At 59.9% G+C, this 23112-nt stretch overlaps 3 protein-coding genes across 5 annotated transcripts; 2 read left to right on the top strand and 1 right to left on the bottom strand.

The window, feature by feature from the left end:
• Nucleotides 1-5194: 5194 nt before the first annotated feature.
• On the top strand, nucleotides 5195-13532 carry RAD9A (RAD9 checkpoint clamp component A). Its single transcript, XM_004437699.3, has 11 exons — nucleotides 5195-5357; nucleotides 5452-5522; nucleotides 5978-6106; nucleotides 6535-6649; nucleotides 6737-6836; nucleotides 8728-8837; nucleotides 8935-9044; nucleotides 9124-9188; nucleotides 9280-9417; nucleotides 10184-10391; nucleotides 10476-13532. Exons 1-11 carry the CDS (start codon nucleotides 5324-5326, stop codon nucleotides 10569-10571), a joined length of 1176 nt encoding a protein of 391 aa, XP_004437756.1. The 5' UTR covers nucleotides 5195-5323; the 3' UTR covers nucleotides 10572-13532.
• Nucleotides 11208-14454, bottom strand: PPP1CA (protein phosphatase 1 catalytic subunit alpha). Its single transcript, XM_004437700.3, has 7 exons — nucleotides 14309-14454; nucleotides 13678-13809; nucleotides 13301-13531; nucleotides 12588-12692; nucleotides 11946-12169; nucleotides 11729-11863; nucleotides 11208-11656 (listed from the first exon to the last, which is right to left on the bottom strand). The coding sequence occupies exons 1-7, from the start codon at nucleotides 14361-14363 to the stop codon at nucleotides 11546-11548; spliced, it is 993 nt and encodes a 330-aa protein (XP_004437757.2). The 5' UTR covers nucleotides 14364-14454; the 3' UTR covers nucleotides 11208-11545.
• A 993-nt stretch (nucleotides 14455-15447) lies between these two features.
• On the top strand, nucleotides 15448-21729 carry TBC1D10C (TBC1 domain family member 10C). 3 transcript variants are annotated; one of them, XM_014793063.2, is made up of 10 exons: nucleotides 15448-15714; nucleotides 15985-16157; nucleotides 16919-17018; nucleotides 17244-17351; nucleotides 17440-17546; nucleotides 17740-17854; nucleotides 18558-18623; nucleotides 18745-18934; nucleotides 20611-20765; nucleotides 21067-21729. In XM_014793063.2, the coding sequence occupies exons 2-10, from the start codon at nucleotides 16006-16008 to the stop codon at nucleotides 21412-21414; spliced, it is 1341 nt and encodes a 446-aa protein (XP_014648549.1). In that variant the 5' UTR covers nucleotides 15448-15714; nucleotides 15985-16005; the 3' UTR covers nucleotides 21415-21729. The 3 variants fall into 3 exon arrangements, with proteins under 3 accessions (XP_014648549.1, XP_014648550.1, XP_004437759.2); XM_014793064.2 differs by having other exon boundaries at nucleotides 15448-15732; XM_004437702.3 differs by lacking the exon at nucleotides 15448-15714 and having other exon boundaries at nucleotides 15768-16157.
• Nucleotides 21730-23112: the final 1383 nt, after the last annotated feature.

The raw sequence follows: 23112 nt of genomic DNA, 5'->3' as shown, positions 1-23112 counted from the left end.
CTGTCACTCCAGCATGCCAGGTTGTGACGAACAAGCCTGAGCTTCCCCCTTCCCATCCCTGCTGTGGGTTTAAAAAATTCCATCCCATTTCCCCTCCACCTCCAACCCTGAGATTGAAGAGACCTGGTCTCATCTGTGCACAGAGCCTGGCAGCGCAGGCACAGCCATTACCTCATGCCAGCCTCCGGCAGCTTGCGAGGACGGCAAGGACTCACCTTCTCCTCACGAGGCAGAGGGCACTGAGGGCCCAGAATTGAGGCACGGGCTCGCGGCAGCAGCCGCAGCTTCCCCCACGCCTCTTCTGGGGGCTGACTTCTGCCCCCACCTGAGTCCTCGGAGTACTTTCCAGTCCCTGGCTTCAGCCCTTTTCTCGGTAATGTTTCTCTGGGGGGATTTTCCTCCCGGGTTCCTGATGTGGATTCACCCTGGCTTTGTCCACACTGATGATTTATTTTGACCCCGGTCCTGACCTTAGAATACTGTGAGGGTTCTCTCCAGAGATGGAGGACGGAGGTGGTAGGACAGCAATAACAAGAACAACACTGACAGTGTGTACAAGAGCTTTACAAACATCACCTGAGTTAATCCTCACAACAGCCCTGTGAGGTAGGGACCGTTATTACCGCTCCCCCAGTTTACAGATGAGGAAACTGAGGCTCAGGGAATACAAGCAGCGTGTCCACTTGCACAGAACCTGGAAGTGATGGAGCCAGGATTCAGACCTGGGCAGGCTGGTGCCCAGCACCCCACTGTCCACCTCAACAGACAACCTGAGTTCAAGTCTTGGAACCTCTCTGAATCTTATACTCCTCAGTCTTTCCACATATGCCTATGAAACCACTGCTATGTGCCAAGCTTCTTCTGGTTGCTGGGAGAAATGCCGGGGAATGGGAGAGCCCTGGGCGGGGCTTGCCTGTGTGGGCTGGTGGCACCTGGTGTGCCACAAATGCATTACAGGTGGGCAAGTAGGTAATCTCACCTGCTTGGTTACCCCAGAGTAACCCACAAACACCATTCTCTGTGTGTGCACAGCACAGCAGACTCCCATTGGAGCCTTGGCACAGGCCACTCCCTCTGGTCTGTCTCTCTCCCCTAGTGGAAGCCACGAGAACAGAGATTTTTGTCTTGTACTCTCTTTCCCGAACTTAGAAAAGTGTGTCTAATATGTGTTGAATGAATGAATTACTGAGCTCTAGGGATTCCTGTGACTTCAAAACTAACCAGTTGGGTGAGAAATAATGGCTGAAAGGAAGAAATTTCCCGGCAGATAATTATGTTAAGAGTTTGAAATGGTAACCCCCTTCTTCTGTTCCCTATCTGCCCCCTGCACACATACACACATTCCCACATGCTTACATCCTCATGCGCTTGTAGGAGGCCACCTCTAATGTGGGTGTGGCGCAGACTGTAAGAACTTGGGGTAAGAACCTGAAGGAGCCTCTCATCCAACCCCCTCATTTTGTCAAGGAGGAAACTGAAGCTCAGAGAAGGGCCTGGACTTGCTTGAGGCTTTCTGTGAGTAGGGCTAGAGCCACACCCAGGTCTCCTGACTTCTGGCACAGACCCCATATCGTCTTTGGGTCCCTATACCTATCCCTCACCTAACACAGCGTTCCTGACAGTTGAGAGGCCCCCTTCCCCCACTGAGTGTCCTCCCTTCTGGCCCTGAAAGGTGTTATTGGCTGTGCCAGCTGCAAGCCTGGGGAGGCTACTTGCCTTGATTGGAGAGCTCCCTTCCAGCCCACAGCCTGGGGGAAGCAGGACGGCCAATTACAGCTCCTCTCCAGAGCTGTGGCCAGATGAGGGGCACAGGGAAACCGGAAGGCCCCTTTGGGATCACAGCGTGTCAAGGTTGGAAGGGACCTCAATGTGCATCTCATGCCACCAACCACATTACACAGACAAGGAGACAACTGCAGAGACAGGGAGGGACTTGCACAAAGTCACACAGCGAGTCAGTGTTGAAGCACAGGCTGGAAACCCAGGACTCCTGATTCCCAGCTTTAGACTCCCTTCCAGTGTCCGAGGCCTTCCGAAGGGTCAGGTGATTCCCCACTTTTGGCAGGTGTGGGTGTGTGACTGAAGAAAGACGTTAAAAGTCCTACAGAGAGCCGGCCCCATGGCTTAGCGGTTAAGTGCATGAGCTCCGCTGCTGGCGGCCCAGGTTCGGATCCCGGGCGCGCACCTACGCAGCGCTTCTCCGGCCATGCTGAGGCCGCGTCCCACATACAGCAACTGGAAGGATGTGCCACTATGACATACAACTATCTACTGGGGCTTTGGGGGAAAAAAAGGAGGAGGATTGGCAATAGATGTTAGCTCAGAGCCAGTCTTCCTCAGCAAAAAAAGGAGGATTAGCATGGATGTTAGCTCAGGGCTGATCTTCCTTACCAAAAAAAAAAAAAAAAGTCCTACAGAGTCATGTCTCCCTCTCCCTCTCCCCAGGGCCTTGTTCCAAAGACCTCAGGGCCACAGGACCCTACAGCCCCACAGGGGTCAGGGCAGAGGCGGGACTGTGTGGTTATTCACGGCTTCCCCTCGTGCCTTCCAGGGAGCTTTGGTGTCTTATCTCCCGTTCCAGTTGCTCAGGTAATGGCGTGGGGCAGAGGTGGAGAAGCTGGGAAGGCTATGCTGATTTACATCGGCAGAAAAAGACAGGGAGAGAGATCCCGAGAGGAGGAGGAAAGGTAAGGACGAGAACAGCTCATGCTAGGTTCCTTTGTTTTTTTGACAGACTTGGGGGGGACAGCTATTGTCCAGGGAAGGGTGGCACTGTGGGCAGAGGCCGGAAGTTAGATTTGTTTCTTTCATCACCACACCATGCTAAGAGTGACTTAGAGGCAACTCAGCTTCATTTGGATTGCACACTTGTTCACTGAACACATACTTATTGATCATCTACGGAGGGCCAGGCCCTGTGTGGGGCCAGGACCTGTGCAAGGCACAGGGGTACAGCAACAAAAGACACGGTCCCTGCCCTCACGTTGCTGACATACCAGTGAGGAAGACAGACATTAAATAAGTAGACACATGTATGAAATAACATTGAGTTGTGATAAGTGTTGTGTTAACATAGCAAGGGCTCAGCTGGAGAGTCGGAGGACGGGGGATGGGGGGCAGACAAGGCCCATCTGAGGATGGGCAGCTGAAGCTGAGCCCTGAGGAAGAGAAGGAGCCAGCAAGTGGCGAGGCTGGGGGTGGGAGGGCAGCGTGAAGAGCATTCCAAGTGGTGGGAACAGCACAAACAGAGATCCCAAGAGTGGAAAAGGATGTGGTGGGTTCAGGAAACTGACAGGGCCAGCTGGCTGCAGAGGAAGGGCAGAGACAGGTGGAGAGATGCGTGGGCCGGCTCCTGAAGGTTCAGGGTAAGGAGTCTGGATTTTATGGCAAGTGTAGTATGTGGCAACCACTGGAAGATCTAAACAAGGGAGAGGCGTGACACGATTGATGTTTTAGGAAGGTCACTTTGGTGCTGTATAGAGAGTGGACTGGAGGGGACAGGCTGCAGGCAGGAGACCCCTCAGAGAGCTCTTACAGTCGTCCATGTGAGAGATGACGGTGGCCTGAGCCAGGGTGTCAGTTGTGGAGATGGAAGAGGAGGGCAAAGTTGCCCTCTGTTCGGAAGGGGAGCAGTCAAGACTTGAGGAAGGATTGTAGTATGTGGGGTGAGGGAGAGGGTGGTGTCAAGGATGACTCCCAGTTTACTGATCTAAATGCTGGGCAGAGGTGGTGTCATTTGCACTGATCTTCCTCCCCGGAAGGGGGAAGGGAACAATAACCTCCCTCCTCACCCCCCCCCCAGGGCCCCCACCCCAGTGCTCTAGAGAAGGGCCAGGCTGGAGAGCGAGGGGAGCTGAGGGCAAGAAGGAGTAACAAAGTAGGGTTCAGAATTGCAGGCCAGGGGGCTGGCCCCGCAGTGCAGCAGTTAAGTGCTCACACATTCCACTCCCACGGCCCAGGGTTCGTATCCCAGGTGCGCACCCACGCACTGCATGTCAGCCCATGCTGTGGCAGCATCCCGTATAAAGTAAAGGAAGATGGGCACGTACGTTAGCCTAGGGCCCATCTTTCTCAACAAAAAAGAGGAGGATTGGCATCGGATGTTAGCTCAGGGCTGATCTTCCTCACACACACACACACACAAATTGCAGGCCAGGAGCAGGAGAGCCAGGGACCCACAAATATGGCCTACTCCCCCCAGACGGCCCCCCAGGGGCAAGACCAGGCCGGCCCTAAAGGAACGCAGGGATGCCCAGGGCCCTTCACAGAACCTTGGTGCTGCAGGCAACTAGAGGTCAGAGAGTCCCTGCAGGGCATTCTCTCCCACCTTACACACGTGGGGACCGAGGCCCTGGGCAAAGGGAAGACCTCCCTGCTGATGAACCCTTCCTTTTGCACAATCCAGGAGTCTTTTTTAAATGGCCCCATAAGCACGACACTACCCTCGTAAAAAAAAGTTTCCAGCGCTCCCCAGTACTGCCCCTCAACATTTGGCAGCCCCCACACCTCTGCGAGGCTCAAAGACCCACTTCTCCGTTCTCCGGGTAAAGCCCCACCACCGCTGAGCCTTTACTCTCGCTCTTCCTCTGCTAGGTACCCGCTTCCATCCTCTTCCACACAGAGAATATTTTGTTCTTCACGGATCGATGAAGGATCCTGGAAGCCAGAATGAAGAACCACGTCCCACCCCGGGATCCGGTAGCCCGTTGCTTTAATCTCTTTTTAGCGCTGGTGGGTGCTGCTTGTGTCCGAGTCCCCGGCCCGGTCTGGGTGCGGACGGTCTGGCTTCGACCCGGTATCCCCGACAACGCCCAGGAAATCCGTACTAAATCAGTGACCTAGGTGTGCTGGCCCGCACATCTCAGGCCTCCGAGCCTGGGGCTCGCTCCCCCGCACCGGGCACCTCGTGTCCTGGGGCCGCGTCCTCCATGCTCCTCGCGTTCGGGTGCGCAGCCGCGGGCGCGGCCAAACGACCCGGTCCCCCGGGGAGCGGGAGGCCGGGGGTGCGCCTGGACTGCAGGAAGCAGCAGGCACCGCCAGCGCCGGGCGCTCCTCGCTCACGTGACCAAAGCCCTCCCCGGCACAGACTCCGTCACGTGACTGCGGAGCCGGCGAACGTTTTCTCACGTGACGGAGGCGCGGGTGTGTGGACCAATGAGGATGCGGGGGCGGGGCCGTCGGGGGCGGTGCGCGCGAAGGGAACCCTGGCATCAGCGGCTGGCGGCCGGGAGACCCGGAGGGAGGCAGCGAGTCAGAGCCCGTTTGGGGGCCAGCCGCCAGTCTAGCCGCTCGCGGGCCAGGCCCGGGCTCGGGCTGAGGCGGCATGAAGTGTCTGGTCACGGGCGGTAACGTAAAGGGTGAGTCGGGGCTGGCCGGGAGGGGCGGGGGCGGGGGCACGTGGGACGGCCCGAGGCGCCAGCCTAACCCCTGTTTCTCCTCTCCTCCCCGCAGTGCTCGGCAAGGCCGTCCACTCCCTGTCCCGTATCGGAGACGAGCTCTACCTGGAGCCCCTGGAGGACGGGGTGAGGGGCTGGAGTATGGGGAGGGGTGAGATTCCGACGGGGAGCCCTAACCTGGGCGAGTCTCGCCTCCCGTGGGCAGATTTGTCTGCTGAGTTTCAGTTTCCTCCCCGCCGTCGCTGGGGCTTCAGTTTGGGCCCTGTCATCTTCCCAGGCCAGTGTGTGAATTGAGAGCAGTTGCCCTCCCTGCAATGCCCAGTGGCGGGTGGGGTGACTTGGGGAAAAGGTGAGTGTGCTGACGGCTGGGTAGGGCCCTTGGCTGTGGGAGCAGTGCTCAGGCAGACTCAGGGAAGACTTCGTGGAGAAGGTACTCACTGACTGGAAGGAGAGGGAGGATTTCTACAGGTGATGGTGGAGGTGGAGGACATTAGGACAAGTGTGTGAGCAAAAGTGGGCCAGAGGGCTGGGCCTGTCGCTGCCCACTGACTGCATCCCTCTCCCTGCTTCTCCTGGCCCAGCTCTCCCTTCGGACTGTCAACTCCTCCCGCTCCGCATATGCCTGCTTCCTCTTTGCCCCGCTCTTCTTCCAGCAATACCAGGCGGCCACCCCTGGTCAGGACCCCCTGCGCTGTAAGATCCTCATGAAGGTGAGGCCCTTCCCTCACCTGCACAATGCCCCCCCACCCTCCCACCGAACCTCCACCAGCAGTATGTCTGCTCTGGGGCACTGAGTAATTGCTAACTGGGGAGAGAGACTATGCAGAAGCCATCCAGTGCAAAATGCAGTGAGGGGCATGATGAAGACACCAACAGAGGGTAATGGGAGATATGGAGGAGGGGATTGATCCTGCCAGGGACCTGGAGAGAGTGGTAACATTCAAGCATGTCTTTCAAGGCATTCCAGACAGAGGGAACAGCATGAGCAAGGGCCTGGAAGCGTGTAAACATCCTGCATGTTGTGGGAGCTCCTTTCCTGGTGTGACAGTGCTGAGCCGTGGTGGGCCAGGGCCTGCAGGGGACATGAGAGCTGGTTGGTGCAGGTGCAACGCTGGGCTAATATGTTTCCCCCACTCAGTCGTTCCTGTCCGTCTTTCGCTCTCTGACAATGCTGGAGAAGACCGTGGAGAAATGCTGCATCTCCCTGAATAGCAGGAGCAGCCGCCTGGTGGTCCAGCTGCACTGCAAATATGGTGAGTAGGCAGCTGGCTGGCCAGGGAGTCCCTAGCTGTGGGGGTGGAGGTTGGCAAGGCCCACTGAGACCCTCTCTGCCCATCCAGGGGTGAGGAAGACTCACAACCTGTCCTTCCAGGACTGCGAGTCCCTGCAGGCTGTCTTCGACCCAGCCTTGTGCCCCCATGTGCTCCGTGCCCCCGCCAGGTGAGCACACCCCCTGGCTGCAAGCTCAGCCTTAGGTCTCTCTTTTCCTTCTTTGGGGCCTCAAGGGCCCATTTAAGAAAGCACCTCTTCCATTTTCCCTACAGGGTGTCTGTGAACCTCAAAGAGTTCATCCAGCTCAGTTGGCTCTCAGGTCCTTGTCTGGCTCTTTAAGGGCAGAGGCTAGAGTGGAGGAGGGGCAGGATGCTCCCTTGCTCCACGCTCCTCACTGTCTTTAGGAGCCTGTATTCTCTACCTCAGAGGTCCAGCTTGGCTTTGTGGTCGCTCAGACCCATCTGACTTCTCTTTTAGACAGGAGGTCTCTGGCCTGAGCAGCCTTGAAAGTCCCTAATTAATCTTTGTGGCTCAGGGGCTCAAAACTCTTCTCTGGCCTGGTCATCCTTCTGGGAATGTTCCCCATTCAAGGGCAGCCTCTCTTCCTACCTGCCCGGGCTCTAGCCTTGAGAAGTCCCCAGGCCAAGGCAGGAGGCTGGGTGGGGAGGTTGTCGTCCAGGAGGGCCGCCTGAACAAGCAGCCACAAGTAGGGTGGACGCGTTCTGGGCAGTCCGAGCACCTAGAGGCCCAGGAGGTGGGGGCTTCAATGGAGACAAAGGTCCCTGGTGAAGACTAGCACAGGGAGGAATGGCTCCCCTCCTGCCCCATGCTGGATGCTGCTTGCATTTAAGTAGCCCCAAGTCTTGTTTGTTTCTTTTGGTAGCCGTAGGACATGATAACCTGAAGGTCCCTTTGGGTCCTGACAGTCTGTTTTTCTGAGTTCTATTGAGATGGCACTGCTCAGGACTCCTTTGGGTAAAGAAAGAGGGAAGGCTCTTACCTCTAGTCTGGATTTTGAGGCTTTTTTTTCTCTCTTTTTTTTAATGAGCAATTGTTTCTCTCTCTCTCTTTTTTTTTTTTTTTTTTTTTGCTGAGGAGGATTAGCCCTGAGCTAACATCTATTGCCAGTCTTCCTCGTTTTTCGCTTGAGAGAGATTGGCCCTGAGCTAACATCTGTGCCAGTCTTTCTCTACTTTATATATGGGATGCTGTCACCGCATGGCTGACAAGTGGTATAGGTCCACGCCCAGGATCTGAACCCGCGAACCTGGGCCACTGAAGCAGAACGTGCTGAACTTAACCACTATGTCATGGAGCTGGCCCCTGTTCCTCTTTTTCTTATGGACAATTTCAAATACATATAAAAGCAGATGCCAGCTCCTGTTCCAATTACCTTGAGGCAAATTCCAGATGTTACTTCATCTGTAAATATTTGTCAATTTATTTCCCTAAAAGACGAGGATTTCAGGGCTCTTTCTGAAGGCCCAGTTTATAGGGACAGCGTGACTGTGGTTTCCCACCCTTGGATGGGCAGGAGCTGCCTGCCTGGTTTGGTTGGGTGCAAACAGCCCATCCTTGCTGCTGCCTTCTCTGGGCTCCACTCTTGTCTGCCCCATCCCTTGCAGTGGACTTCTCTCCCAAGACAGCCTGGGAGCTTTTGATGGGGCAGGGACCCTGTCCTGCTCACCCGGTCCTCCTCCCTGGGGGCATGCTAGGCCTGGCCCGCAGAGGTTCTCCTGGGATGCTGGTGTGTGTTCGCTGCCCTGCCTTAGATCCTCTGAGAGCAAACCCACTGGGGGGGGGGGGGGCTGAGCCTTGGGTGTACAGTCATGCATCGCTTAATGACGGGGATATATTCTGAGACATGCGTCCTTAGGCGGGTTTGTCATTGTGTGAACATCATAGAGTGTGCTTACACAAACCTAGATAGTAGAGCCTACTACACACCTGGGCTGTATGGTACTAATCTTATGGGACCACCATCATATATGCGGTCCATCATGACTGACTAAGATGTCACTGTGCAGTGCATGACTGTAATGCTGTGCCCTCCTCACAGGGTCCTAGGGGAGGCTGTTCTGCCCTTCCCCCCTGCACTGGCCGAAGTGACGCTGGGCATTGGCCGTGGCCACAGGGTCATCCTACGTAGCTACCAGGAGGAGGAGGCAGGTAAGGGAGCGGGACACAGCCTGGGACAGGGAGCAGAGCTGGGGTGGCAGGGGGTGAGGCCCAGAGGCCCAGGTTCCTCCTGTTCCTGCCCCCACAGACAGCACCGTCAAAGCCATGGTGACTGAGATGAGCATTGGGGAGGAGGATTTCCAGCAGCTGCAGGCCCAAGAAGGCGTGGCCATCACTTTCTGTCTCAAGGAATTCCGGGTGAGGATCCCCACACGCACTTACCACCCTGTCCTCCCTGTCCTGCCCAGGGCCTCACTCTCTGCCTCTGCTCCCCCAGGGGCTCCTGAGCTTCGCAGAGCCAGCAAACTTGTCTCTTAGCATTCACTTCCATGCTCCCGGCAGGTAATTCCCAGCCTTGGGACAGGGAGGGGAGGACCCTGGGGTGCCAGGAGCCGAAGGGCCCTGACCTCGCAGGGACCCATCACCTGCCCAGGCCAGCCATCTTTGCCGTTGAGGACTCTCTGCTGAACGGCCACTTTGTCCTGGCCACGCTCTCGGAGCCATACCCACACTCCCAGGACCTGCGCTCCCCAGAGCTGTGCCGGCCAGCGCCTCAGCTCCAGGCCCACAGGTGAGGGCGCCTCGACCTCTGGGCACCCTGGCCTGAGCCTGCTGCTTCCAGTGTCTGCACCTCCCCACCCCCCACACTTCCTGTCAGGCCCCAGCCCCTCCAGTGCTCACAGCTTCCAGAGCTTCCAGCCCGCAGGCCCAGCCTTCCGGGTCAGCTGTGTTCGGAGAACCCTCCCACCCAGGGAAGTGTCCCCAAGGTGGGACTGGCTTCCTTCTCTGGCTGAGGCCTCCCCTTCGAGCCTCCCCCAAGGCCAAGGAGGGAAAGGGCTGCCTGGAGGCAGGGGGCTGCTTGGGGTGCGGGAAACAGGTGGCTGGAAGGGCAGGTGGGTTGAGGAGGATGGGCCCAGTGTAGTTTAAGCAGAGGAAGTTTGGTCTGGCCCCCCGCCCAGCATGTCCCTGGGCCCCAGTGCTCTCCAGCTCCTGTCCCCTGGGAAGGTGGGGGCTTGGGCCCCAGGTGGCCCAGCTCACAGGACTTGCTGCTCCCCTCCCCGAGCTGAGCTAAACCCGATCCCAGGATGCCTCCCTCAGGTCCCTACCTGAACTCTGATCAAACAGATTCCAGGCCCACTCCCTCCAGGAAGCCCACCCCCTCCAGGAAGCCGCCACTTAACCCCTGCATCCCCTCCCCTCCAACTAAATCAAGAATAAAACAGATCACCAGCGGTCACGAGGCCCCTGCAGCCCCCTCTGAGCCTTCCAAGGTGGGGTTCTGCATTGGTACCCCCTCTTCTCTCCTTGTTCATTGACGACACCATCTCTACTTGCAGCACACCCCACCTGGACGACTTTGCCAATGACGACATTGACTCTTATATGATCGCCATGGAAACCACCGTGGGCAATGAGGGCTCACGGGCACTGCCCTCCATCTCACTTTCACCTGGCCTCCAGCCCCCCTGTAGCCCTGGCCCCCACTCAGAGGAGGAAGATGAAGCTGAGCCCAGTACAGTGCCTGGGACTCCCCCACCCAAGAAGGTAGGGGCTGAAGGTGGAGGCCGGGGATGGGAGGGGAGGGAGCAGCCTCCAGAACTCACTCAACTTCGTCTGCTCTCTCTCCAGTTCCGCTCCCTGTTCTTTGGCTCCATCCTGGCCCCTGCATACTCCCCCCAGGGCCCCAGCCCTGTGCTGGCGGAAGACAGTGAGGGCGAAGGCTGAACTGACCTCCTCGAGTCTGTGTCGAGGCCCTGGACTACATGCAGCCAGCCTCCCCCTTCCCGCAGCACCGGCCAGGGGCAGGGTGGGGTCGCCACCTTAGTGGGTGGTAAAGGTGGGCTGTGCTGGAGCTCCGCTCGCTGGCCCTGCCGGCTCCTCAGGCCCCACCCGGCTATCAGCGACTGGCCTGGGTCCTGTCATCGCCTTCCAACCCCCAACCAATCATGTGTGTTCCCAGGCTTGGCGCTGAGCTGCCATCCGATGGGAAGTCCCTTGCTTCTTACTCCAACCACGTGGCCCGGGCTAGGACCCCTGCGTTCCTCAAGCCTACCTCCCTAAGAAAAAAATCACAGTGGGGCTGCTGGCCCCTGCTGATCCACTTTCTCTGCCAATCATGACCTGTCCCTCCTTTCAATTCTGGGCACACCTCTGTGATCTGCTGTGGCTGGCACAGACTGGTGTTTTTCCTGATATTCTTTGGCCCTGGCTTGGAATTCTGAGAGCCCCTGTGGACCTGAATTTGTGGCTGGGATTGCCCTGGCTAGGGCCTCTTGCCCAGTAAGCCTGCCCTCCCAAGTAGCTCTGGGTGGAAGCGCTGCCAGGCCCAGTGTTTGGGACAAGGGAGACAGAGGCCAGGGCGAGAATCCAGCTTTGACCTTTATTCAAGAGACCAGATGGGTTGCCCCAGGATCCAGCTGCCAGCCATGAGGCCAAGCAGGGCTGGAGACCCACGATCTGGCCCTGCTTTGCCCTGAGCTGCAGCCTCAGCCCCAGGATCCTGCTTGCAGCCCCTGCAGGCACAGGCAGAGGGAGCCCTGGGGGATTGGACGCTGCTATTGATTCATTAAAAAAAAGAAAAATACACCAAGGCTCCGCGTTCCCCATAATGGGTGGGCCTGGGGAGCCAGTGTGACGCCCCACGGCTGTGTGATTTCTGTACAATCCACCATCTGGGGCAGAGGGCGGGCACACCGAGGCTATTTCTTGGCTTTGGCGGAGTTGCGGGGTGGGGTGATGGGCCGGCCTCCAGGGTTCAGGCTACTGAACTGCCCGTATTTCCCCTTGTTCTTGTCGGCGGGCTTGAGGATCTAAGAGAGACAAAGCTGGTCAGCTCACGGGGCCACGCCAGGGACCACCAGCCCCTTCCTCTCCAGCCCCACCTGGAAGGAGCACATGAGCGTCTCGTCCACACTCATCATGGCGCCTGCGTTGTCAAACTCGCCACAGTAGTTGGGAGCTGAGAAAAGTGTCACCAGCTGCCGCTTGGCAAAGAACTCATAGCCATCTTCTACCACCTGGAGGAGGATGGGGGCGGTTAGTTCAGCAAGTGCTGGCTGCCCAGGCCCCGTTCCCACCGGCCCAGAGCTGCCAGCCCACCTGGTGCGCCCGGCAGATGAGGTCCAGATCGTGCTTGTGCAGGAACTTGGCCACCACCTCAGCCCCGAATGTAAAGGAAACACCACGGTCGTTCTCGCCCCAGCCTTGCACGTCCTTGTCAGGGTCGGACCACAGCAGGTCACAGAGCAGCCCCTGGTCAGGCACATCCGTGGGCCGCATGATACGCCGGATCTGCTCCATCGACTGCAGGTCGGGGGACAGGCCTGGGGGGTGCAGAGCATAGGACGCTTCCTCAAATAAGCCTCAGAACAAGGACCCCCTCCTCCAGACAGCATTTGCAGTCAGCCTCTGCCTCCCCCGTACCACCTGGCTGTCTCCTGGGAGCCCAGGCAGGCAGAACTCATCACCTTCTGCCTCTTCAAGTCCCTGCCCTCAGGGAGCACACAGCTCCCTGGAGAAGGGAGACAGGTGAATTCCATGCTGGATGCTGAGGCCACAACAGGGGAGCGAGTACGGCCTAACACTGGGGTGCAGGGGGACTTCCTGGAAGAAGGGATATGCGAGCCCAGACGCCAGGGAGAGCTGTTCCAGGCACTCTCTTCATCCCAAGGCCCCCAGGGATGTGGCCAGGCTCCTTCTCCCCAAGCATTCCCTCAGCAGGTACCCCAGAGCCGCCCTCACCTCCATGGCAGCAGAAGATCTTCTCATCCACAATGGCAGCGATGGGCAGGCAGTTGAAGCAGTCAGTGAAGGTTTTCCACAGTTTAATGTTGTAGCGCCTCTTGCCTGCCCAGAGTAAGGAGATGGCTCATGAGGAGGCCTGTCTGCCTGACCCTCAGCCTGGGTCTCTGGGCCCTCCCAGGCACTTCGTGGGCTGTTCAGACACAGCTGGGAGAAGAGAGTGGAAGGCAAGAAGGGAAACCCCCAACCCCACCCCACTGCCTACCAGCCTTCTAAGAGGAATTCTAAAGCAGCTGAGTGCACAGGAACCTAGAGTTCCAATCTGGAACAACCTCAGGTTTGGCACCCACCCCGTGAGCAGGAGCAGGGCCAGGCCAAGACCAGGTCTGGTTTATCTCAGCTTCTGGCCCACAGAGTCCAGTCCAGATAGGCATCCTATGTGCTTAAGTAACGGATGTGCCGGAGGGAGTGTTAGCAGGCAGGGCCCTGCATGAAAATATGGTCAGCTCTTCAGTCAGCAACCATTCACCAGACCCCTCCCGAGTGCCAGGCCCCAGGCCAGGAGGGCAGGGCCCTGCCTTCACGGAGCTCGCAGTCCAGCAGGTGTCTGTTAGACACTGATATCCCTACCACCAGGACAATGTGAGGGCCCCACTGGACAGCGGGGAGAGCTCTTCAGGACTTGGGCAGCCCCAGACACCCAGCCCACTCACACTCATCATAGAAGCCATAGATGCGGTTGATGCTGGCACACTCGTGGTTCCCGCGGAGCAGGAAGAAGTTCTCGGGGTACTTGATCTTATAGGCCAGCAGCAGGCAGATGGTCTCCAAAGACTGCTTGCCCCGGTCCACGTAGTCCCCCAGGAAGAGGTAGTTGCTCTCTGGAGGGAAGCCACCATACTCGAACAGCCGCAGAAGGTCGTAGTACTGGCCGTGGATGTCACCTGTGACCCAGGGAACCGGGGTCAGCACTAGGTGCAGGGTCGAGACTTGAATCCAGGGCCAGGGTTGGGCTCAAGAAAAGGGATCCAGGGACTCTAGGGGCCAATGCCACTTTCAGGAAGCAAAGGAGCCTGGGCACGGGGCTCACCACAGATCTTGAGGGGCGCCTCCAGCTCCAGAAGAATTGGCTGGCTCAGGAAAATCTCCCGGGATTTGAGGCACAGACCACGGATCTCGTTCTCCGTCAGCTGTACATTCTTTCCAGGTCGTGAGCCCTGCACTGGGGGCGGAATGGGGCGTCAGGACCCTGGCCCTTCAGGCAGGAGGAGGGTGGGCGACACGGGTGGCCCCAGGAGCACTTCTGGAGGCTCCCAGGCCCCTCCTTGCCCAGGGGCAGCTGTTGCTGCTGAGCCTCCCGGGACGGGACCCCAACTACCCTCAAGTCACTCGAGGGGGGCTGCTGTGCGCAGGGGCCTGCCACCCAAACCCCATAGCGCAGGACCCCTCCCTGGGGGGCTGGGCTTCTCACGTTTCACCCTCGCCCCAAGAGCCCCAGCCACCCCGTACGCCCCTGGCCCAGAAGAGGGGGCAGCTCCCCGTGCCGGAGCGGCCCCAGACCTCCTAGGCGCGTCGCCAGTGGGGGGGGGCCGCGGCCCTCGCGGCCCGTCCCCGCCCAGTCTAAGCTGGCCCTGGGAGCGGCAGGCCCGCCCGCGCGCCACTTCCGGGCCGGGCAGGGGGCCAGGGCGCGGCGGGCGCCGACCTCCCCCGCCCCGGCCAACCTTCCAGCAGGCGCCCGATGATAGAGTCCAGGTTGAGCTTCTCGCTGTCGGACATGGCGGCGCCGCCGCTCCGGCCCAGCAGCTCCGGGCCAGCTCCTGCCTCCCGCCCTCCCGCGGCCTCCTTCCGGCCTGGAGCTCCTTCCGCCATCCCGGCCCGCCCCGGCCCGCCGCCCCGCCTCCTCGGCCGCCCGCCCCGCCCGTCCTATGACCGAGGCCCCGCCCCGCCCCGCCCCGCCCCGTCCGCTGCCCGAGCGCTCTAGCGCCTCCGCAGGACGCCAAGCGCAGCGGCCCGGGAGGCGGGGCCTCGGCTGTGGGCGGGGCTTGGGCCGGGCTCGGCGTGTCTGGGGCGGGGCCTGGTCGGTGGGCGGGGCCTTGTGGGGCAGGGTGGAGTCTGGCTCCGCCCCTGAGGATCACCCAGGCCCATAGGGAGGATATGAGGCCGGAAGTACTGTGGAAGTTGTTTTTATCTTTCAAAAGCTAAACAGTCCTTCCCACCCCTACTCTGGGCGAGGGGGCGGTGTGAGCACAATGATAACGGTCTCCCTGAACGCTGCAGATTAAGTCCTCGAAGTGCAGAAAAGGAAACAACTTCAGATATAGCGAGGGGCTGGTTCAAGACCGGGGCCTCGCATTCACCGAGGACCTCTACCTCCTGAGTGTCTTTGGCCCCCAGGCGCTGAGCAGACCCAGGCAGCTGCCGCAGCACTGCGAGCCCATTTTGGTCCACACTGCCTGTGGTGCACACTAATTATTACTTTTTATAAGTCCCATCATTGCCTTCTGAGTAGCATAATGATGCTGCATTGTGTGTGTGTTAAAAGTATTACTTTGTAAAGAATAAACATTAAAGAAACCATAATTCTTTTTTTGTGTGAGGAAGATCAGCCCTGAGCTAACATCCGATGCCAATCCTCCTGTTTTTGCTGAGGAAGATTGGCCCTGGGCTAACACTAACATCCGTGCCCATCTTTCTCTACTTTATATGGGACGCCACCACAGCATGGCTTGACAAGCAGTGTGTGGGTGCACGCCCTGATCCTAACCTGCGAACCCCGGCCGCCGGAGCGGAGTGCGCGGACTTAACCGCTACGCCACAGGACCGGCCCCAAAACCATAACTCTTATTGGAACCCTGATTTGAGTGTTTTACACGGCAGTAACCTCAAAAGTGGAGGTGGCCTGGTCTCTCTGCCTCTTGCAGGCCTTGGCCCCATCACACGCAGCACAGAAACCCAAGCCTGCAGCCACCCGGCCCATGGGGAGGGTGGGAGGAGCCCATGGCCCAGGGGCACTGGGGCAGGCCGGAAGAGCCTCGGAGAGGAAGGGGTGACACCCCCTCTACACCCTTGGGAGGGGCCCCCCAGTGGGTTGCTGAAGCTGTGGCTGAGGAGGAAGTGAGAGGAGGAGGTGAGGTGCTACCGGGAGGTAAGCTGGGCTGGTGAGGACAGGGGCTGGGCCTGGGGCTATTTCCTGTACAGAGGCCTGGACTTTCTGCCACTTCAGGGCCCAGCCCCCCGCAACAGAAGAGGGGACAGAGGGGGCTTGGTGAAATACCCTGAAATCTCCCCCCTCTGATGCTGCAGCCAGGCCCTGGGGCTGGGGCCTGGCTGGATGGGAGCCCAGGCCGCAGGCTGGCTGGGAGCTACCTCTCACACTGGCTCTCCCCACGTCTTGCAGCCTGTGGCATCCGGGGGCACCATGGCCCAGGCCCTGGGGGAGGACCTGGTGCAGCCTTGCGAGCTGCAGGATGACTCCAGTTCTTTGGGGTCTGACTCAGAGCTGAGTGGGCCCGGCCCATACCGCCAGGCTGACCGCTATGGCTTCATTGGGGGCAGCTCGGCAGAGCCAGGGTAAGTGGGGCAGGAATGGGGTGCTGGGGTGCTGGGATTGAGGATGAGGGCTGAGGGCTGAATTCTAGAGTGAGGCCCAACCTCAAGGGTCCTGGAAGGATCTAGGAACTTAGCCAGTGCCACCCCTCCTCAGGCTCCAGGTGGAATCCCAAGGGTGGCAGGACTGCGGGTAGGGTGTCCCTGTATACTGTGGGTAGGGTGTCCCTGTATATCTCTTTTACCGCCAACCTCTGAGGGTGTGCACCCACCCTTAGGGCTGACCCTTCCCCTTTTAATCTCTGGCCCAGGAATCCCAGATCCAAATCATAGAACCTCTTCTCCCACCCTCACCCTTTCCCAATATACAGACAGGAAAACAAGTCCAGAGACAGATAGGAACTTGCCCAAGGTCACACAGCAGATCAGAGCCAGAACCAGACTCAAACTCGGGGCTTCTGGCTTCTAGTCCGGGGCTCTGTCCACCCAGCTTCCCCTGTGAGTTGTCTGTGTCCCTATCATGCGGGACAGCCAACCAGCCCCTCCCCCAACACACACCTACACACCCCCTTCAGTCTTTCCTGTTTCTGCCCACATGGGAGCCACTTTCTTTCCTGTCCCCATGACAACTACTGGCAACTCCTGGGTGACAGATCACCCTGCAGGGCTCCCCAGAGATCTCCAGGGCCAGGACCTGGGCTAACCCAAGTACCATGGAGGGTGGCAGATATGGGCTCTAGGTAACAGCTACCCAGCACCTGGATGCCTGTACCATGTGCCCCCAGACCAGGTCACCCTCCTGCAGACCTTATCCGCCAGCGGGAGATGAAGTGGGTGGAGATGACCTCACACTGGGAGAAAACCATGTCTCGGCGGTACAAGAAGGTGAGGGGAGAGTGGCCCCACGCAGGCCTCCTCGGCTCATTCCCCTTTGCCTCGGCCCCTGCCCCAGCAAAATTTACCCATCCTGTGTCCCAGCACCTCCTGCCTTTTCTCCCTACCACCCAAAGTGGGCCCCTGCCCAATGACAAGTTGTGCTTGGGGCCTGCCAACACGGCCCAGTGAGGCTGGCCTGGCTGGCCTAATGGGGCCCCTTGGCCTCACCCACAGGTAAAGATGCAGTGCCGGAAAGGCATCCCCTCAGCCCTGCGGGCCCGCTGCTGGCCCCTGTTGTGCGGGGCCCATGTGTGTCAGAAGAACAGCCCTGGCACCTATCAGGTAAGGGGGGTGGCGGGGGTCCTGCCTCCCCTTCCCAGAGCCCCTCGCCGCTCTGAGCCCTCACACTCATCTTCCTGCCCACCCACAGGAACTGGCTGAGGCCCCTGGAGACCCACAGTGGATGGAGACCATAGGCAGGGACTTGCACCGCCAGTTCCCTCTGCACGAGATGTTTGTGTCACCCCAGGGTCACGGGTACGAAGCCAGTGATGCTCAGGGACCCCCAGCCCCACAACCCCCAGGCACATCGGCCCAGTCCCCCACCCCTTTATAGCCTTGCATCTCAGGGGACCCAGCAAGGCGCAGGGGGCTGAGGCCTGGGCAGAGGCCGCCAGAGGGTGGGAAGGGCTGCCCAGAGGATTGGCCCCAAATGGGTCTTCTGGCACAGGCAGCAGGGGCTCCTGCAAGTGCTCAAGGCCTACACCCTGTATCGGCCTGAACAGGGCTACTGCCAGGCCCAGGGCCCTGTGGCGGCTGTGCTGCTCATGCATCTGCCCCCGGAGGTGAGTGCCCTTGACCCTGCTCCAGAGACCTGAGACACTGAACCCTCAGCCCCAGTGGGACCCAGTGATCCATGACCCCCAACCCCAGGGACTCTGACTTCAGGGAGCTAAGGCCCTTGATCCCCAATCCTAGGGACCTGGGGACCTTGTAATCCTGTGCCCTGGGCCCATGACCTCCAACCCCAGGAACTCTGGCCCCAGGGACCTGGGATCCTTGACTCCCAAATCCTGTCCCGGTGACCTGGGGCCTCATGACCACCAACCTCAGTGTTCTTCAAGCCCAACCACCTTGACTCCAGGAACCTGGGACCCTTGACCCCTACCCTTACCCCAGTGATCTAGGAGTCTGGCATTATCACCTTCACCTCGTGACTCCCGATTCTGAACCCTGTGGTCCCTGACCCTAATAACCCCAGGAGCCAGGATTTGAACTTTGAGACCCTCCCAACCCTTGACCAGTGAACCCCAACCCTGTGACCCTCAAATTCAACACCCTGAGCCCTGTGATTTCCAACCCCTTAAACCCATCGGTAGGCCTCTGTCTGGGCATGGGGGAGGCATTTGGTAAGAGCCCCCCCTGCAGTAAGTCCATGCTCCTGGCTCCAGAGTCACCCCAGATGGTGTCTAGGCCCTCCCCTGTGCCCCTTTCCCTTGCCCTGCAGTCCCCTCGTGTGGGCACTCACAGCCTGTGCCCTGCCCCCAGGAGGCCTTCTGGTGCCTGGTACAGATCTGCGAGGTCTACCTCCCCGGCTACTATGGGCCTCACATGGTGAGAGGCTGGGATGGGGCCAAGGGTACAGAAGGAGGGGCTGGGAAGGCGGGTGGGGGCCCAGGACAGAGGGGACAGAGCCTGAGGTTTGGGAGTGGAGGTGCTGACGGACTGGCCGCAGGAGGCCGTGCAGCTGGATGCTGAGGTGTTCACGGCCCTGCTGCGGCGGCTGCTCCCGCGTGTGCACAAGCACCTGCAGCAGGTGGGCGTCGGGCCCCTGCTCTACCTGCCCGAGTGGTTCCTGTGCCTCTTCGCCCGCTCCCTGCCCTTCCCCACCGTTCTGCGTGTCTGGGACGCCTTCCTCAGCGAGGGTGAGTGGGTGGCCGGGCGGGTGGGAGGGTGCCCAGGGCTGGGAGCCTTGGGGTGTGCGGTGTCTGCAGAGAAAGCACGCCAGCTCTGCTCTGCCTTGCCTGCTACTGCCAATCCTGGGTCTGAGTCTGTGTGCCGGGGTGTGCTGAGGGTGATGGCACCATGCCCCGCTCTGGGGAGACAGCCCAGCCCCTGGCTGCACATCACCAGGGTAGTGATGGTGGCCCCTGCCCCTGTGATGAGACACCATAGGGAGGGCAGACTCTGCCTGGGGCTGGGCTGGGGCCAGGGAGTCTCCCTCCGAGGCAGATGGGGCAGGAGCTGGGAGATCACAGCAGTGGAGGGGCTCAGGGACTGGGCACGGTGGGGGCATGGCTGACGGTAGGAACACTCATCCCTGGAGCCCACAGGCTCTTGGTGAGCCCTCACTGTGCCAGGCACTGCTCTGGACACTGTGGGCCACCTGAGTGGGTGAGACCTACATTCTGGTGGGGGGGGATGGGAGGTAACCAAATTAACAAGATATTTATAGATTGTCATAAGTGCCATGAAGAAAATAAAACAAGGGACATGACAGAGTGTTAGTGGAGCCACAGGAGGAGATGCTGTTTTTAAAGATGCTTTTGGCTGCTCCATGAGGAGGCAAACTTGCAGGGGCAGTGTGGAGGGCGGGAGGCCGGGAGAGACACTGTTCACAGGATCCAGACTACAGATGACACGGGGTGGGGGGTGCGTGGAGAGAGGCGAAGCCAGAGAGGTGGACCCCGGGGCCAGGCCAAGAGTAGGGGAAGAGACGGGGCAGAGCTGAGCTGGACTGTGGGTCTTTGGGGCTTTGCCTCGGTACCCCACCTGCATTCTGGTCTACATGGGATGTCTGGCACTTGCACCTAAAAAATGGTGGAAATCAATCAGTACATGTACTGAGTACCGGCTGTGTGCCTAGCTGGCTCCAGGCCCAGCCTACGGGAAAGGACCACCGGCGGGCTTAGAACTCTGACCACGAGTGTCCAAGTCGCCATCTACGCGTCGTCTTCCTTCCAGCCTCAGACCTCGAGGGCGGGCCAGGGCAGGGCCCAATCAGTGTGGCTGAGCCATTTTTGCCCTCTCCACCGAGGACAGCTCTGCTCCAGGCTCCCGTTCATAACGATGGCGACATTCGTAGTCGCTATCAGCCAGTTACAAATCACAGTTGTCACCAGGCCTCGCTGGTCCCCTGACTGCTCTTCTCAGCCGACCCAAGGCTGCCAGGAAGGGATTCTGAGGCTCCAGGAATGGCCCAAGGTCACACTGACAAGCACGTGCGTGCATGTGTGTGTGCATGTGTGCACTATGCTCTTGGCTTAGGGGTGAGGAGCTCTGCCGAGAATCTCTCTAGAATCACACTGTCACAGATCTGAGCACGGGCATCCCTGGCTCTTCCTTGTAGGAACTAGGAGCGGAAGCCCAGGGAGAAGGTTTGGCTCCCGCAGGCTGCTCTGCCTGGGGGTGTCTGCAGCTGCTGAGACTTACTCGCTGGTGCCCCCAGATTGCATTCCACTCCCAGTCATTGCTCGTGGCCTGAGTCAAGGCTGCAGAGCTGCAGGAGGGTAGAAGGAGTCTGGCTGCGGGCAGGTTCAGGTGCAGGACTGAGGAGGGCAGGGCTGGCCCCCGACTGAGTGAGCCCCCCCACCCCCTGCAGGCGTGAAGGTGCTGTTCCGTGTGGGACTGACGCTGGTGCGCCTGGCCCTGGGCACCACAGAGCAGCGCCTGGCCTGCCCGGGCCTCCTGGAGACGCTTGGTGCCCTTCGAACCATCTCCCCGGCCCAGCTGCAGGAGGAGGTCTTCATGTCCCAGGTGGGTGCCCCTTGCCCACCCTCTGCAGTGATCCAGCCCCTGCTGCACAGTTGGGGAAACTGAGTCCCACAGCAGGAAGTCAGAGTGAGAACTGGGGCTCAGTTCCCTGTCCTCTGAGCATCAGAGAACGTGAAAACCCCAGGCCTCAAGTGGCTTTCTATGGCTCCCTTCGCGAGGCTGTCTGTCAGCTCCTCAGCTCTCAGCCACTTCCTGGGGCTGTGTACTGCCCGCCCCCTCGGGACCTCACGGTTTCCTGCCCTCCCCCAGTCCAGACAGACTCAATACCAACCACTCCCCACAGGTGCACAGTGTGGCCCTGTCCGAGCACGACCTGCAGCGGCAGATCAGAGCCCAGCTGGCCCAGCTGCCCGAGTCGGCGTCCGGGCCACCCCCACGGCCGCAGGCCCGCCTGCCCGGGGCCCAAGCCATCTTTGAGGCCCAGCAGCTGGCAGGGGCGCGGGGAAGCACCAGGCCTGAGGTGCCCCGGATCGTGGTGCAGCCCCCAGAGGAGCCCAGGCCGCCCCGGCGCAAACCCCAGACCCGAGGCAAGACTTTCCACGGGCTCCTGACTCGGTCCAGGGGTCCTCCTATCGAGGGCCCCCCCAGGTCCCATCGAGGCTCCACCTCCTTCTTGGACACCCGATTCTGAAGGTCCTGCTTCTGAAGGGGCGTGGACTCAGTGGCCCCCAACCCCAATTGCCTGAAGGGCTGATGCCAGCCTCACAAATGGGCACTGCACTTTAAGGCTGGGATGTGGTGACTCAACTCCCTTCGCACGGACTGTGTCAGGCACAAGGATGAAGGAAGGAGTGGGATTTGGGGGACCCAGACCGGCCATCCGCCCATGGAGCTGTCCTGGGGCCTGGGCCCTTGCAAGAAGGAACGTGGGGGTAAGGGCAGTTGGCCGGGCTAGGGGAACCCAAAGGCTCCTGAAAGGTCTGGAATAAAGTCTGACTGAGCAGAAGCCTGGATGGGGTTGGATCGAATGCCCTCCACCCGCAACCCTAGCCCAGCTGCCCCTTCCCCTCCCGCCTTCACCCCCCAAAGCCCCACCTCTCCTGGTCCAGCCCTGGTTCCCGCGGGACACACGAGGCTGCCCATTGGCTGCTGGCAGGTGTTTACCAGCAACAGGAGCCAATGGTAAGCCGCCTTGCCCAACCTCTTGGGGCCAGGTAAGGCTCCAGCACCTGTGGGAGGAGGGCCCCCCCAGGTGGATGCTGGGCCTAGAAGTGGGGCCCTATCCCCTATTCTGTAGCCCCCTGCCACTAATTCAGAACACCCAGGGGTGGGGGGACGCTAACCCGAGTCCGCCCCCGACCCATGGTCCTGGTCCCGTCTACAGAGAGAGCCAGGCGAGAACAAAGGCCCAGTGTGCCAGGACAAAGGAGAAAGGTCCCGCCGGCCCTCGCCCCCACCCTAAGCCCCGGCTGCACCCCCTTGGGACTGCCACCATGGAAACCCCCTCCCACACTCACTAATTGCCGCCGTGGGTGCCTGGGGTGCCTGGGACATGAGCCATCGCCAGGACAACAGGGCTGGTTCCATGCAGGCTTGTGTCCCTGCAGCGCCCGTTCCTGGTGCCCTGCCTCCCTGAGCATCCTCCCCCAAAGATTGGAGGGTGGAGGGGCGGGGGCATGGCAGGATTTGAGGGGACCAGGAGAAAGTGTCTGGAGTCCCACTTAAATGGTGGAGTGTTCTATCCGCCCGTCCCAGTGGCTGTGCTGGAACATTGGCATGGCCACCCGTCAGACCCCCGATTCAGAATGGTCTAGTGACAGGGCCACGGGCTGCAGATGAATACACTCACTCTACATATGTTCTTGTAGTGCTTACTATGTGATTGGCCAGGCCCTGGGTCCAGGGCAGACCATCCCACTCCCAAGGAGCCTGGAGGAGGGAATCACAGGGGTCCAGACCCAGATCTGCAGTCTCCCTGGGTGAAACTGAGGCTCAGGAGGGGAGGGAACTTGGCTGAGGTCTAGCTGCCAATGGCAGACCCAAGCTTTACCCCTACCCCCCCATCAGCAGCCATGAACATGCCCCCCACCACTGGGCACCCACCTTGGTCTGTCCTCCTGGGAGTGCTCTCTTTCCTGCTTCCACCCACTCCCCCAGCCCTGCCCCAGCCTGGGTCCCAGCCCCTCTGAGTGTGGGGCAGCTGCTGGGCCCCTGTGAGTTACAGTGCTTGACGAGCCCTCCCTGTCCCTTCCCCTCCCCCCTCCCCTCCCCACTGGGGTAACTGCAGCTTAATAATGACCCACTCCCCTGCAGTTCACAGACCCCTTTCTCAGGCCCCCTCCCCATCCCACACCGCCCTCCCTGCAGGTGGCACTGACAGCTTCCTAGA

This window comes from Ceratotherium simum, chromosome 34 (assembly GCF_057802395.1).
Source record: "Ceratotherium simum simum isolate JZ-2026a chromosome 34, ASM5780239v1, whole genome shotgun sequence".
NCBI lineage: Eukaryota > Metazoa > Chordata > Mammalia > Perissodactyla > Rhinocerotidae > Ceratotherium > Ceratotherium simum.
Note: the sequence above shows the minus strand (reverse complement) of the source record. Positions and strands in the feature narration are given on the sequence as shown.